Source organism: Staurois parvus, unplaced genomic scaffold (assembly GCF_062004578.1).
Source record: "Staurois parvus isolate SC_StPar_1 unplaced genomic scaffold, SC_StPar_1.0 ptg000363l, whole genome shotgun sequence".
Lineage (NCBI taxonomy): Eukaryota > Metazoa > Chordata > Amphibia > Anura > Ranidae > Staurois > Staurois parvus.
Window position 1 is genome coordinate 399,409 of NW_028318159.1, and position 17,564 is coordinate 416,972.

The 17,564-nt window shown below is 44.9% G+C and overlaps 1 protein-coding gene across 1 annotated transcript in view; it reads right to left on the reverse strand.

The window, feature by feature from the left end:
- The window catches only part of LOC149456339 (NACHT, LRR and PYD domains-containing protein 12-like), a 127,745-nt gene that overhangs the window by 93,692 nt on the left and 16,489 nt on the right, over positions 1-17,564 (reverse strand). Inside the window, 6 exon segments of the mRNA XM_089685133.1 lie at positions 7,245-7,409; positions 7,634-7,798; positions 11,645-11,809; positions 13,380-13,544; positions 13,763-13,823; positions 13,826-13,926. Of these exon segments, the coding sequence (XP_089541259.1) occupies positions 7,245-7,409; positions 7,634-7,798; positions 11,645-11,809; positions 13,380-13,544; positions 13,763-13,823; positions 13,826-13,926 (822 nt within the window).

Below are 17,564 nucleotides of genomic sequence, written 5' to 3' on the forward strand. Positions count from 1 at the left end.
TGGGGCATTTTTCCTTCCACTGACAGCAATGATAGGGCACTATTCCTTCCTCTGATACAAATGATGGGGCACTATTCCCCCCACTGATACTAATGATGGGGCACTATTCCCCCCACTGACACCAATGATGGGGCACTATTCCTCCCACTGACACCAATGATGGGGCACTATTCCTCCCACTGACACCAATAATGGGGCACTATTCATCCCACAGACACCAATGATGGGGCACTATTTCTCCCCTTGACACCAATGATGAGGCACTATTCCTCCCACTGATACCAATGATGGGGTACTATTTTTCCCTCTGACGCCAATGATGGGGCACTATTTCTCCCCCTGATACCAATGATAGGGCACTATTCCTCCCACTGACACCAATAATGGGGCACTATTCATCCCACAGACACCAATGATGGGGCACTATTTCTCCCCTTGACACCAATGATGAGGCACTATTCCTCCCACTGATACCAATGATGGGGTACTATTTTTCCCTCTGACGCCAATGATGGGGCACTATTTCTCCCCCTGATACCAATGATAGGGCACTATTCCTCCCACTGACACCAATGATGGGGCACTATTCCTCCCACTGACAGCAATGATAGGGCACTATTCCTCCCACTGACACCAATAATGGGGCACTATTCATTCCACAGACACCAATGATGGGGCTCTGTTCCTCCCCCTGATACCAATGATAGGGCACTATTCCTCCCACTGACACCAATAATGGGGCACTATTCATCCCACAGACACCAATGATGGGGCACTATTCCTCCCACTGACACCAATAATGGGGCACTATTCATCCCACAGACACCAATGATGGGGCACTATTCCTCCCACTGATACCAATGATGGGGCACTATTCATCCCACAGACACCAATGATGGGGCTCTGTTCCTCCAACTAATACCAATGAGTGGACACTATTCCACAGCTTCCACTGACTATGAGCACTATGTCATTTTTTTTTACTCCTACTGACGCTGGGACAATTTCTACACCCACTGGCCACTCCGGCCCTCCTAAAGTCTGAAGGACAGTAAACCGGCGCTTTGTTTAGTAAGTTTGGAGACCCCCTGATCTAGATAATAAAGGACCTCCTTCAATGTGTCTGACTGTAGAGCTTTCTGTGCATCCTTCATCAGCCAATCACGCTTTGCCTTTCCTGTTGCTATTGTGGGTCGAACAGTGTAAAGGACACACTGAACACGGAGAGGTTTAGTAATGATATAGATATATGTGCAGCCGGGGGCTGGATAAGGGACCTTTTAAGAAAAAGAACACTAAGATGAAGTTCATAACGTTGTTCTGTTTGCTGTGTCCCTGTTGACTCTGTGGGGTTGAGTTACTAAACCTGGAGAGTGCAAAATCTGGAGCAGCTGTGCATGGGAGCCAATCAGCTTCTAACTTCAGCTTGGTCAATTAAGCTTTGACAATAAATTTCCTAGAAATGATCCAGTCTGTTTAGCCTACTGCTTGCATTACCATATTATCCATCCAGGATTGCTTCATCAACCCAGAAATACTTTTACTTCTCCCTGAACTTGTTGCACTTCTACCACTGTTTCAGCTTGTTTGCAGATTATGTTCATCAGATACCTCCTCTATAGTTGTTCTCCTAAACGGAAAGCAGACGGAGGCCACCAAATTTTATCAATTGTGCGCCACTGTAAGGGCCCCAACAAAGCCAGCAGAGATAATTATTTTCGGACTACCTCATTCTGTCCCACAGAAATTTTTCGTAGATCTTACCATCCATTTTTTGTGTTTTATATCCCTTGAGGATTCTTTTAACTCTTATAGTAAAGTCCTTCAGGCACGCCTGGACCTAGCCAGGTCACTCCAGGATTCTAACAGTAGTGTAGCTCTGGGGGGTTTATCCTATCATTTGTCAAGCTGCTCTTATTGTATTCCTGGTGACCCTGTTACAGTTTAAGCTGGTCAGTGCTATATGGAAAATTCTGGGCCCAGTTATCCCCTGGTGTTACTCTCCACATACAACTTCAGAAGGTTTCTGTGTAGGAGTAGGGGTTATCACTTTTTCTGGTCATAGTTCTGCATTATCCTGTCCTTATTTGACCGTTTCTAATATATATGGTATCAATCTAATTTTGGTAAAAAGAGTTGAAATTAAAGTGCCACACCACCGCTAGGAGGTCCAGATACAACTTTATTCCATTACAGGTCAGGGGTAAAATTCAAAAAGCCAACACGTTTCGGGGGTCTACGGCCCCCTTCATCAGGGCTTGACTGGCAACAAAGTGAACAAACCAGACATGAACTGGACCTGCAGTGGTATTGTTTCCAGTGCAAATTGAAAGCACAGGCCTAATCGGCAGCTTATTTGTCAGGAATGTGGTTGGCCAGGAACCAGATCATTTACACCAACGGTAATACCCTAAGATAACAATACCAGTAAAATAAACCTACGTGTCCAGTGCTATCTTTCCATTTTCCTCAACCAATCTAATTTTGGAGTTCCTCTTATTCAATAGGGGTGTGCCCGAGTGGTCAAGGCAGTAGATTAACTAACCTAAAAAATAAACCAATTTCAGAGGGGACTTATCAATCTAGGGGTTCTTGCAAAGGTGTGCTACATATGGGAATACAACTGTATCCCTCAATCCAGATCCTTTATCTCAGGGTGTATGTTATACTTTATAATACAACAAAACTTGCACAGGCCGATGGACAGAGACACCAAATGACATGAACGGATATGGCATGTGATATATTAAAACTGACCGATGGATGTAGACTAGAAGGATGAACACACATGCATTGGCAGACAAACACACCTGGGTGAATTCTGGGTAAAATAAAGTTGAATGATCAGTATTTTCAGCACAGCCAAGAAAATGGGACCACGAGTCACATGATGGAACAATGCAGGGAACAAGGACTCAGTGTGGAGAAAGTCAGTGTGGAAAGGTAAAACCGAGGAAGATGATCTGGAGAAGAGGAGGACCACTAAGACAAATGGAGGCAAAGGATGGGTCCTCTTGGACGTCATGGCTCTATTTATCCTTATGGATGAGCTGTACTCCACTGAATGACTGGAGGCCACCATGAGTATGGCTCAACCACAGAACTGAAGAGGACACAGGCACATTTGCAATAAGAAGACGACCTGGCCGGGATGTTTTTACTGCAGAGACTGTGAAGTGGTGGACAGGTTTACACAGCGGAGATAACAGCAGTGGAGGAGATGGTTAGTATTTTACCAAAAAGACTGAAGTCGGGAGGGGGGGCAATGTCACTTAATATACATTTGTCCTTTAACTCTTTTAGTGCCGCCAGCATATTAAATCACAGCAGTATTGGGTCGTATACAAATTAATGCAGTCATGTAAATAATATATTTTCTCAGTTGACTTCAATCTCTGAAATAGAAGTGATTTTACAGCCACTAAATCACTCCTACATGTTAAAGATGGAGCATCCCCTGTCCATTCTCCACTTGTGTCCTGCACTTACTTATCCCCTCTGTGACAGACCTAACCAGGATGGGGGCTTTTGGAGGGGACTGCAGGCTAGCCTGTTGCCTACTGACCATGGGCCCTGGCATTTGAGGGGGCTCTATTCTTTGGGAGGTGTGTGCCTGGGGGGACCTTTGGAATAGTTTTTCAGATTCAAGTCCTTGTCTCCACGAAACACACAGACTCAGAACTGGAGGACCTGGACACAGATTTGGGGTCTCTGTGCCCAAACCAGCATTGACTGCTTCAACCCCCTGCTAGACTCAAAGCAGATGTTAATATAATCAGCTCAAAACAACCTGATGCCGAAGTCCCCTGCTGTATTCTGTTTATTTTTAGGGGTTATCTGTTTACTCTTACTGTCTGTTTTTCTCCCTTTGGCAATTGAGTTAATTGAGTCACCAATTGTTTCTGCCTGTTGGCTAATTCTCCTGGAGGCTCCTACATGATGGGATTAGTCTTGTGTCAACTTGACCTGCTTACCAAATCAGTGTGAGAGATTTATCCCAATATGTAATATTTATTTTATTGTTCATGTGGGGACTACTCTTATTTTTTGAAGTTATAAAAACCTGTCTATCTGTTCAGTAAAGGAGTTCCAGTTGCACCTAAGCTAGTGTCGTCTATCTCTTAGGTGCAATACCCAGCTATAATACCTTGGTCCTTTCTTCCAGAGTGAAGGAAGCTGTATCTTGATGGAGGCACTGAACCGGGGTACCAGGCAGTCCACCACATTTGGGGGTAAGCTGTGGGATTTACTTCTTCCCTATGGAGCAGTTCCACACTGGGATATATCTGCCGGAGTCCAGTGCAGAGTGGTGATTTTCCCCACAGATGGAAGTGGCAGATTCAGCAAATGCTCACCCAGTTGGGCAGACCTGGTTCTGTACAGGATGCACTGGTATGGAGGGATGTCATTCGTCGGAAACTATGGAAAGAAGCGCAGCAGTTGGAACAGGAGCATTGTGAAAAGGATCTTGCTACCCCGGAGGAGCTATACTGTCTGCAATGGGACTTACGGATGTCCTTCCTGGGAGAGCAGCCCCAGGAAGAATGGGTGACCTGATTGGAACATCTGGTCTGCCTCAAGATGATGTTGGATGAAGGACACGGAGTGCTTAATTGGTATATTTCCCAAGTTTGTCCATGACTTAAGGATGATACGCCCATGGAGGGCTATGATTTTGATGGTCCAGAACTATTACTTGAGAGAATCCAGGAAGATCCGAACTTTGGAAGTACAGCTGAGTGGTGGAGATTTGACATCCAGGATTTTAGGGAAATTGATATTCCCAACAATCTTAGACTGCTAGTAGATTTTTAGAAAAAACAGTATTTCTGTTCAATAAAGTAGTTCCTGTTTGCACCTAAGCTAGTGTCTGCTTGTTCTTGGGTGCAATGCCCAGCTATAATATCTTGTTCCTATGTTCCAGCGGTGAGAAAGCAGCCATCTGACGGAGGCACCCGGGCGAGGTGCCAGGTGGTCCATCACACCCTCCATGGGTGCTGTCAGGATGTGAGTGGAGGGAAGACAAAAACATTAGTGTCTCTATCCTCCCTAGAAGCAATGAACCTGGAATCTCAAGGGCACTTTGAGGTTCAAAACTGTAAGTCTGTCATAGGGAATAGAGGCGATCAAGTACAGTCTGTACTTGATCTAGCTGGTGGAGTGCAGAGGAGGCATGACGGGTCCATTTCTTAACCACACTGTGAAATGATAGCTCAAAACCTCAGCCAGCAGTTGCATTTAAATGACGACAGTCTTTATCAAGCCCCAACATACTGTAGGATTTCTATGACGTCTCATCAGGGGCGGACAGATCATTTGGAAACTCGGGCACTGCCCGAGGGCCCGGGGTCAGTAGGGGGCCCCATGAGATGCCCCTGGTACCTTTTTCATAGGCTTTTTTGAGTTTGGGCAAGGACACAGGGGCCCCATGATCCCCTATTGCCCGGGGGCCCCATGAGTTGTCAGTCCGCCCCTGCATGTCATCATGATCCACTGCTCAAGGCCTGAAGAACCAAGAGGCCTGAAAACACGTTGGCTGTATTTGAAGTTCTTAACCAATAAATGTTTCAAAAAGGCTTTTAAGTGATGTGCGCTTTTTTAATATGTGCTTCTCAATACCTATATATTTTTATTTTATTTGCTGTGCTGCTCAAGCAGTTATATTGACAAAGTAATTTATTTGTATGTATTTTCCAAATACTGTGATTCATTTTGCGCTTAATTATTGCACAATTTTTTTTGTATCCTTCCCTCTTGTATGATGTAATTTCTTCTTTGCTCACTATAATTCCCTGCTATTATTCCTGCAAGGCACACACTGAGGTGTAAGGAAACATCACTTTTTAGTCTGAACCTTCTACATGCAAAAAAGATATTCTTGAATGCCAAATGTTTGGTGAGTTCACCTATCTGATGAAGACTGTCTGTAGTGATGGTCTGCTCCATTCAGACCAGGCACAGAGGCCTCAAAAAGAAATAAGTCACTATTACAACAATTGGAATATTTACCAGTTTTGGATACACTATATAGCCAAACGTATTGGGCCGCCGGCCTTTACACAAACATGACCTTTAATGGCCCCCCCGTCTTAGTCCGTAGGGTTCAATATTGAGTTGGCCCCGCCCTTTGCAGCTATAACAGCTTCAACTCTTCTGGGAAGGCCATCCACAAGGTTTAGGAGGGTGTCTATGGGAAGGTTGGACCATTCTTCCAGAAGTACATTTGTCAGGTCAGGCACTGATGTCGGGGGAGGAGGCCTGGCTCTCATTCTCCGCTCTAATTCATCCCAAAGGTGTTCTATGGGGTTGAGGTCAGGACTCTGTGCAGGACAGTCAAGTTCCTCCATCCCAAACTGGCTCTTCCATGTCTTTATGGACCTTACTTTGTGCACTGGTGCGCAGTCATGTTGGAACAGAAAGGGCCCATCCCCAAACTCTTCCCACAAAGTTTGGAGCATGAAATTGTTCAAAATGTCTTGGTATGCTGATGCCTTAAGAATTCCCTTCACTGGAACTAGGGGGCCAAGCCCAACCCTGGAGAAAAAACCCCACACCTTAATCCTCCCTCCACCAAACTTTACACTTGGCACAACGCAGTCAGGCAAGTACCGTTCTCCTGGCAACCGCCAAACCCAGACACGTCCATCAGATTGCCAGACAGAGAAACGTGATTTATTACTCCAGAGAACACGTCTCCACTGCTCTAGAGTCCAGTGGCAGTGTGCTTTACACCACGGCATCTGATGCTCTGCATTGCACTTGGTGATGGAAGGCTTGGATGCAGCTGCTCGGCCATGGAAAAACCATTCCATGAAGCTCTCTACACACTGTTGTTGGGCTCATCTGAAGGCCACACCAAGTTTGCGCACTGTCATTTTACGTGGCCTACCACTTGGTGGCTGAGTGGCTGTTGTTCCCAGTTGCTTCCACTTTGTTATAATCCCACTAACAGTTGAGCGTGGAATATTTAGTAGCCAGGAAATGTCACGGATAGACTTATTGCACAGGTGGTCACCTATCACGGGACCACGCTTGGAGTCACTGAGCTTCTGAGAGCGACCCATTCTTTCACAAATGTTTGTAGACGCAGTCTGCATGTCTTGGGGCTTGATTTTATACACCTGTGGCCATGGAGGGGATTGGAACACCTGAATCCAATGATTTGGAGGGGGGGCAATACTTTTGGCAATATAGTGTATATTGTCCCAGAATATGATTGTCTCAGTCAGTCCTGTTATACTCACTGTAATTCCTCTATCCGGCTTGTTGTCAGAGCCGCCATCAGATCCCTGAAATGAGGACCCTCCAGATTGTTCCCAGACAGGTTCAGTGTCCTCAGTGTCGGGTGATTTCTTATTCCAGATGCCAGGTGGGGGCAGGAACTGTCGATCAGGTGAGTATACATCAATCTGTAGAAGAAGAGAAGAATGCTTTCAGAAGAAAGGTATTTCTTTCCCAGGAATTAATGTAATTATTCGCTACATGAATATTAGATCACTTTATAAAACTCCAGTTAATATAATTTCATGAAAAAAATTTGATCACTTTTGTTTAAAATAATTAGGTTTTTTCATGGCTGGGATAATAATCTGTCCCAGAATATGATTGTCTCAGTCAGTCCTGTTATACTCACCGTAATTCCTCTATCCGGCTTGTTGTCAGAGCCGCCATCAGATCCCTGAAATGAGGACCCTCCAGATTGTTCCCAGACAGGTCCAGTGTCCTCAGTGTCGGGTTATTTCTTATTCCAGATGCCAGGTGGGGGCAGGAACTGTCTGTCAGGTGAGTATTATCCAGACTGTAGGTGAAGAGAAGAATGTTACTAGAAAAAAAAAAATTCTACCCCAGTTATGAATGTAACTATCAGACATGTGAACGGGTACCTAGGCACATCCTAGTCACCCCACGCAACATGCAGAGTGGCAGCGGGGTGCCGGACTCTGGTACTCACACACCTGAACCCTGCACTCCGTACACAGTGCACAGCTGAACCATGCACTCTGTACGTATCCCACTCCTGAGCCCTGCACTCTGTATGTAGCCCACTCCTGAGCCCCGCACTCTGTATGTAGCCCACTCCTGAGCCCCGCACTCTGTATGTAGCCCACTCCTGAGCCCTGCACTCTGTATGTAGCGCACACATGAGCCCTGCACTCTGTATACAGCGCACTCCTGAACCCTGCACTCCATACACAGCGCACAGCTGAACCCTGCATTCTGTATATAGAGCACAACCATAGCCATGCACTCTGTACGTATCACACTCCTGAGCTCTGCACTCTGTATGTAGCCCACTCCTGAGCCCCGCACTCTGTATGTAGTGCACACATGAGCCCTGCACTCTGTATACAGCGCACTCCTGAGCCCTGCACTCTGTATACAGCACACTTCTGAGCCCTGCACTCTGTATACAGCGCACTCCTGAGCCCTGCACTCTGTATACAGCGCACTCCTGAGCCCTGCACTCTGTATACAGCGCACTCCTGAGCCCTGCACTCTGTATACAGCGCACTTCTGAGCCCTGCACTCTGTATACAGCGCACTTCTGAGCCCTGCACTATGTACATAGAGCTCACCTTAACCCTGCACTCTATAGGTAGAACACTCCTGAGCCCTGCACTCTGTATGAAGCACACTCCTGAGCCCTGCACTCTTTACACAGCTTACTCCTTAGCCCTGCACTCTGTACATAGCGCACTCCTGAGCCCTGCACCCGGTATGTGGCACACTCCTGAGCCCTGTACTCTGTACGAAGCGCACTCCTGAGCCCTCTACTCTGTACGAAGCACACTCCTGAGCCCCGCACTCTGTATGTAGTGCACACATGAGCCCTGCACTCTGTATACAGCGCACTCCTGAGCCCTGCACTCTGTATACAGCGCACTCCTGAGCCCTGCACTCTGTATACAGCGCACTCCTGAGCCCTGCACTCTGTATACAGCGCACTCCTGAGCCCTGCACTCTGTATACAGCGCACTTCTGAGCCCTGCACTCTGTATGAAGCACACTCCTGAGCCCTGCACTCTGTATACAGCGCACTTCTGAGCCCTGCACTATGTACATAGAGCTCACCTTAACCCTGCACTCTATAGGTAGAACACTCCTGAGCCCTGCACTCTGTATGAAGCACACTCCTGAGCCCTGCACTCTTTACACAGCTTACTCCTTAGCCCTGCACTCTGTACATAGCGCACTCCTGAGTCCTGCACCCGGTATGTGGCACACTCCTGAGCCCTGTACTCTGTACGAAGCACACTCCTGAGCCCAGCACTCTGTATGTAGTGCACACATGAGCTCTGCACTATGTACACAGCGCACTCCTGAGTCCTGCACTCTGTACGTAGCCCACTCCTGAGCCCTGCACTCTGTAAGTAGCACACTTCTGAGCCCCAACCCTGTATGTAGCACACTCCTGAGCCCTGCACTCTGTATGTAGCGCACTCCTGAGCCCTGCACACTGTACGTAGCACACTTCTGAACCCTGCTTCTGAACCGCTTCTGTCTCTGGAAAAAGACCACCAAGGCTGAAATCTGAATCTTGAGCATACTCACGGTCAGTCACAGATCAATTCCAGATTGGATAAAAGTCAGGATGTGACCACAACATACTTGTGAGGATAAAATCATCTAGCCTCACACCAAGCAAAATAAGATTTCCAAGTTTTTTGGTAATCTTCCATGAAGTTGCATTCTGAACCTTCAGTAAGGTAGGAATAGTGGAAACAGAGACTTCCCTGTCTCTCAAGATCCTGGCTTCAACAGCCATGCCATTAAAGCCAGCAACTGTAAAGAAGGATTAAAGATCATATCTTGTGACAGACGATTGGTTGGGATTGACTGAAAGAATACTCGGGAAGCAGTTACTTTAAAGGCAAATTTGTCTTTTTTACATTTTCAACAATTTAGTAATACAAGGCATGAGAAGAAATGAAAGTACAAGTAGACATAAGAAAAACCACATCACAAGTTTGACGATGATCCATGGGAATAAGTAAAATGGTTTCATACAGAAAAAAAGAAAAATGAAAGGATCAATAACATAATAGCATGTATTACGGAGATATGAATAAACAGTGTCAAGGAGGGCATCCCCGGCGAGATGTAGGCAACCAAATGAGATAGTTCCGTATATATCAAGAATATAAATCCAAACTAAAACCGAACACAAAAGGAGAAAAAAAAAAGGGGGGTAGGAGAAAATAAAGATAGAAGAGAAAAAAAGAGAAAGCAGTTGGAGAGACATAGAGAGATGAGAAGAAAGGGGACCGGGAGACGGGGACGGCAAAAAGCAGGACCAAGGCTATCTTCTTCTATGATCCCATCGGGGTGATCCCGTCAGCTGCATCCGGTGGAAGCAGTAACTTTAAAGCAATCTGGACAACTTCCATGAGAAACCTCACAAAGGCCTTTTGGATTTGAGATATGACCCTGGAGTTCTTCAGGAGTAGATTCCTTGGACAAAGGTTCTTCTGCATCCCCTTCTAGAGGAACATTCTTATTTTCCTCTACCTCATCCTCCACCTATTCCTTCTCTGTTAACTGGAGTAGAGGAGAATGGGAATGCTTCCATTTGTGACCAAAGCGGTCCATGCCAGCATGAATTCTGGAAAGCTGCTGCTGTACCACAGCAATTCCTCCCTTGTCACAAAGGAACTGGAGGACGGTACCCCAGAAGTAGCAGATTTACCACATAGGAGGAGGGTAACAGAGCTGCATAGAACACAATGACCCCCCAGAGAATACATTATAAGTGGGGCTGTGCCCAGGAGGTTCCTCTTTGCCTGAAGAAGGTATTTGGAAACCCTTACCACCTACACTCTGCCATTGGTAAGACATGGCCTGCTGACATGTTTGTAGGGATCCTTGCTGAGAACAGCAGTCCAACTCAGCCAAGAGGGCACTGAGCTATAAGCAACAGGGCTCTGGGTACCTTTTAGGCACCTAGAGCCTCCCAGACTGGTCCTAAACTCTGCTTGAGCTATGTAGCACCTGGGGCACTCAGAGAAGCTACACAGAACCCACAAGTGAGGCATAAGTTAAAAAAATAAAGAACACTTCTGAGGCCCACACTCATGTCCTGCCCCGGGGAAGCGGTCATCAGCAAGGCTGCTGCCAGGACACCCTCTATTTCATGCCACTGGGAGTCCATTCTTCACTGAGCATGGCGGGCTCTGCCACTAATGGCTTTTAGGGACCTGGCTGTTCAACAGAGAAATGTTATTTTGACCTATATAGCAAACTATTTATCTGCAAGGCAAAATATCATTGCACAGGGTCCAGTTTTGCAGGGTCCAGTGCTGATTGGAAACCTTACATTCCATCCCCACGTGTCCAGTGTGGGGTCTTAGCCATAGGTAATAAAGCTACAAAAAGCTAGTCTCCTAATTCCAGCTGGAATCATTGAGAAGCTAGCTATTCTTTCATGCAGAGATTACACAGACATGGCCATCACCTAAACAAAAAAACCCAGAAACCTTGCCTACTGGTGGCATCATAACCTAATTGTAATGGATATGAAGATGCTCTGTGTCCCATGATGTATGATAAAGAAATTATATTTGTTTTCATTATTAGATTTTTTTCAAGGTTGGAATGTTAATCTGTCCCAGAATATGATTGTCTCAGTCAGTCCTGTTATACTCACTGTAATTCCTCTATCCGGCTTGTTGTCAGAGCCGCCATCAGATCCCTGAAATGAGGACCCTCCAGATTGTTCCCAGACAGGTCCAGTGTCCTTAGTGTCAGGTTATTTCTTATTCCAGATGCCAGGTGGGGGCAGGAACTGTCTGTCAGGTGATTACCAACCAATCTGTAGAAGAAGAGAAAAATGTTACTAGAAGAAGATGAATCCCCCCCCCTCCAGGAATGAATGGAACTATTCTCTACATGGATGGAGCTCAATTCTCTTTATTGGAATCATTTATATTTGATTACTTTATAAATCTCCAGGAAATAGAATTTTATAAGACAAATGTTATAATGGAGTAGACCCCCCAATATTGTCCTCCATGTGTAGAGACGGTGATATCTCCATACACAGGATGAGCACAGAATACCACTGACATGACTCGTATTGTGCTATCATCTCCTTGTGTATGGAGCATGAATGGGATCAGCAGACAGTGTGAGGCCGGAATCAGCATTGCTAGTGATTGGACGGGAGGATTGTTATCTGCTATTCTATTTATCTCTGCTGATAAGAGCTCTGTACTCATTGGAAGTAATGGGGAGACCCCCGATGACACTGAATAGCAGATATGTAGCAATGGGGGACCCCCTGAAACTGAACAGTAGATGTGTAGTAATGGGGGATCCCCTGACACTGAATAGTAGATGTGTAGTAATGGGGGACCCGTGACACTGAATAGTGGATGTGTAATAATGGGGTATCTCCTGACACTGAATAGTAGATGTGTAGAAATGGGGGATCCCCTGACCCTGAATAGTAGATGTGTAGTAATGGGGGATCCCCTGACACTGAATAGTAGATGTGTAGTAATGGGGGATCCCCTGATACTGAATAGTAGATATGTAGTAATGGGAATCCCCTGACACTGAATAGTAGATGTGTAGTAATGGGAGGACCCCCTAAAACTGAATAGTAGATGTGTAGTAATGGGGGATCCCTGACACTGAATAGTAGATGTGTAGTAATTGGGGTATCCCTGACACTGAATTGTAGATGTGTAGTAACAGGGGGATCCCCTGACACTGAATAGTAGATGTGTAGTAATTGGGGGATCCCCTTACATAAAGTCAGCCAAATGTGGATTGAAATGAGGCTGTTTCAGCAGGAACTGGCCGAATTTCAATCCATTTATGGACAGGCTTGTTGTACCAAAGTCAATCTCAGGATCAGTGATCTTTGTATTCTGCTGGTAGGGAAGGATCTCTGTGCTCCGTGGCGGCAGAATACAATAGAACTGCATGAGAGATTCTCCATCAACACTCTTTATGTTAATGGAGGATGAAGAAATTTCCATTCCTTCAACCTGTGGTTGAAGGAAAGAAAATTGCATGTTGTATGTCCTGCCTAAGGCACGGATGTTCATGCCTAATAACACAGATGTGTACAGGGCACTGATTACTGATTGCAGTCGGATCGGAGTCCTGTATGTATGACCTCCTATACTCTCTTCTGTTTTAATAAATATCAGGATAAATTTAATTTTGACATTTAGAAAACTTTTTTAAAAAGTCTATTTCATAGCTGATAACACAGTGTGATAAGGTTCTAACATTAGACAGCTGTACATAATTGGCTACTTAGGAAGTCTAAAAATTGGATCGATTTTGTTTACAATATTAGAATTTTTTAATAGTTGGAATGTTAAACTCTCCCAGAATATGATTGTCTCAGTCAGTCCTGTTATACTCACTGTAATTCCTCTATCCGGCTTGTTGTCAGAGCCGCCATCAGATCCCCGAAATGAGGACCCTCCAGATTGTTCCCAGACAGGTTCAGTGTCCTCAGTGTCGGGTTATTTCTTATTCCAGATGCCAGGTGGGGGCAGGAACTGTCTGTCAGGTGATTATTATACAATCTGTAGAAGAAGAGAAGAATGTTACCAGAAGAAAATTAATCCTCCCCCTTCAGGAATGAATGGAACTATTCTCTACATGAATGGAACTCATTGCTCTTTATTGGAATCATTTATATTCCATCACTTTATAAATCTCCAGGAAATAGAATTTTATAAGACAAATGTTATAATGGAGTAGACCCCCCAATATTGTCCTCCATGTGTCCTGTTATACTCACTGAAATTCCTCTATCCGGCTTGTTGTCAGAGCCGCCATCAGATCCCCGAAATGAGACCCCCCAGATTGTTATGTGACAGGTCCAGTGTCCTCAGTGTCGGGTTATTTCTTATAACAGATGCCAGGTGGGGGCAGGAACTGTCTGTCAGGTGATTTCTATCCAAACTGTAGAAAAAGAGAAGAATGTTAGCAGAAGAGTATAAATCACCCCCCCCCCCCCCCAGGAATGAATGGAACTATTCTCTACATGGATGGAACTCATTTCTCTTTATTGGAATCATTTATATTCCATCACTTTATAAATCTCCAGGAAATAGAATTTTATAAGACAAATGTTATAATGGAGTAGACCCCCCAATATTGTCCTCCATGTGTAGAGACGGTGATATCTCCATACACAGGATGAGCACAGAATTATATAAACAAGACTCAAATAGTCCTAAAGTTTTCTCGAACCCCCAATGTTTTGTATAAAGAGGCAAAAGATGTCATGATGGACATACAGTATACCAATGCCCAATGAAAAAGAAAGAAGCCCACAAGTTTAGGTTCTGTGCACCAGACTGCTGCTCGTGATGTGGATCAGGAAAAGGATCCCTGGTTCACATTACTTTTTGAACCTCTCAAACATTTACAGACTACACAATCCTGCTGGATCTGCCTTTTTTCTCCTCCACCGCAAATCCGTAAACTCAAAAATATACTGGAAATCAATCCTAAGACACCTTATATATTCAACCACCAGCCTACTCCAGTAAATGTGCAAATACCGAACGCAATTAAGTTCCAGAGGATACGTAGATAACCACAGTATGGGCAGCTCCAACAACTCATCTGACCAGCAATGGGATATGAGCACAAAACAACAAATAAAGGAGCGCTCCCAAACCTGTGGAAATCAACAGAGTCACAAGCCCAGGAATAGGAATAATTGAAATTCAGTTTACTGTCATGACGGGTGGGAGTGCCCAGATTGATACATCACCAAGCCAGTGGAGAGGAGAAACACATACTCCCAAAAGCTGGAGGATGACGCATAATCCTGGACCCAACAGTAGGTAGCTCAGCCTAGGAGCCTCAGGACAGTGTGAAGGGTATGTAGATGGAAGCCACCGGAATCACTGAGATGGCGCGTCCACGTCACGTGTCCCGGATTCGGTTGTTATGTCATACACCTGGCGAGAGACCGCCCAAACAAGGGCTGGTGAGGGCAAACTGGAAACCTAGGGGAGCACTCAAACCATGTCAAACCAAAGGAGAGAAGCTGGTCATCATGATAACATGTTTTAGGGACTTGTCCTTTCCTCAGATCATGTCAATGGTCAATGTCATGTCAATCACCGGGTCCCAGCCACCAATTTTTGGTCCGGATTCTGATCGTTGGTGAAGCTGAGAGAGGAGAGATCAGTGTGCAAACAACACAGGTCTCTCTCCCGCCAGCAAGGGATGTGCTGCTTTCTATCTCTCTGCACAGCAGAGATCGCCGTATCTCAAAAATTGGCCGGTCAGGAAGGGGGGGGAAATTTTACGAAGCTGAAGTGGTTATAAAAGATTTTGAGGAGGAATGTAATGTCTCCTGCAATAGATTTAAAGCAAGGGGGTATCCAGATAAGGTCCCTTAACAGGAATACTATAGGCAAAAACAAGAAACGAGATCACCTACTCATAGAAAATGTGGATAGGGATCAGAAGGACCTTATCTGAATTATTGATGACTAACTCAGTCTTACAAGACACATGCCATTATGGCTCCTGTCTAAATTGGCCCTAGTATGTGTATGTATGAATGTGCGTTAAGGACCTTAGATTGTACGCCCCTTGAGGAATAGGGACTGATGTGAATGTCCTCAGTCCCCCCATTATTGTCCTTAGTCCCCCTCCCATTAATGTCCTGCCCTCCTCTTACAGCACCAAATTGCTGTCCTCAGCTTCCCCCCACAGAACCCCATTACTGTCCTCATTCCCCCCAATAATATCCCCAGTCCCCCCAATTACTGTCCTCAGTCCCCCCATTAATGTCCTGCCCCCTCTTACAGCACAAAATTGCTGTCCTCAGCTCCCCCCTCCCCCCAGCACCCCATCACTGTCCTCAGCTCCCCCCACTAGTATGTGTATGTATGAATGTGAGTTAGGGACCTTAGATTGTACACTCCTTGAGGGTTAGGGACTGATGTGAATGTACAATATATATGTAAAGCGATGTGTAAATTGACGGCGCTATAAGTACCTGAAATAAATACAAATGAAATGTGCACACAAAAAAATCATTTTTTTTCTAGCATGTGATTGAGTATTTTTTGTAAAGTGAAGCTTCACCTCATTTACTAAGCTATGGAGCAACTGCACTTAGCAAAGTGCACAGTCTATTTGCCTTTAGTAAATCAAACCCAATGAGTCTGATTGGTCTGAATGAGGGTTTCACATTTACCCAGTTCATTTGACATAAGGTTAAAAAAAAAACATTTCTGGTAAAATTCCATCTGGAGGTGTAAAATTGCTGAAAATGCAGCAAAACGTGCAAATCAGTATATGGTAAATGGATAAGAGAGATATGTGGGTCCCTTTATACCGGGGGCACTTTGAATGTATGATCTCTGCATATAACACTGTATAATGCTGTCACATTGAAAGAAATTATTCAAACTTATGATTCGGCACTTATATTGATGGCAAGCTTGCAAAATATTTGGTTTTTATGATTAATCATAATATTAAAATGTGTGAATTGTTGCCTTAAACCGATGATATTATTTTATTCTTCAGTAAAATAGCTGAGATATAAGCTATAGCTGAGACCGAAAAATATGAATAAATTAAGCTGAGATAGTAAAATAAGACAGGAGTTAGCTGAACTAGCCATCTAGCTGAAGGCTAAGTATTCTATATTAAGGTACAGCTGGTTAAAAGTCTCTGGTAGTAAAATGTCAACGGTATTGGGAGTACTCATTATAGACTTACTATTACCGTATTTTCCGCCATATAAGACGCTCCGGAATATAAGACGCACCCAATTTTAAAGGAGGAAAATCTAGAAAAAAAAGATTCTGAACCCAATACATATAGTAATTCATCCCCCATATAGTAATTCATCCCCCATATAGTAATTCATCCCCCATAGTAATTCATCCCCCATAGTAATTCATCCCCCATATAGTAATTCATCCCCCATAGTAATTCATTCCCCATATAGTAATTCATCCCCCATATAGTAATTCATCCCCCATAGTAATTCATCCCCCATATAGTAATTCATCCCCCATATAGTAATTCATCCCCCATATAGTAATTCATCCCCCATATAGTAATTCATCCCCCATAGTAATTCATCCCCCATAGTAATTCATCCCCCATATAGTAATTCATCCCCCATAGTAATTCATTCCCCATATAGTAATTCATTCCCCATATAGTAATTCATCCCCCATAGTAATTCATCCCCCATATAGTAATTCATCCCCCATAGTAATTCATCCCCCATAGTAATTCATCCCCCATATAGTAATTCATCCCCCATATAGTAATTCATCCCCCCTATAGTAATTCATGCCCCCTATAGTAATTCCTCCCCCCTATAGTAATTCATTCCCCATATTGTGTCAATTCACTTACCTTTGCTCCGCGCGTTCCTCTCGCCGTGTTCCCGCGCCGTTCCGGTCTTCAGGGCTGATCCACAAGCAGAGGGGGTGATGACGTCAGCGCGCACCGCCGGGTGTACTAAGATGGCCGACCGCTCCAGAGATAGGCCAAAGCCGCCGCCTTTCCTACGGCCGTGGCCGCGCCTGACGGATTCTCTCTCTATTCGT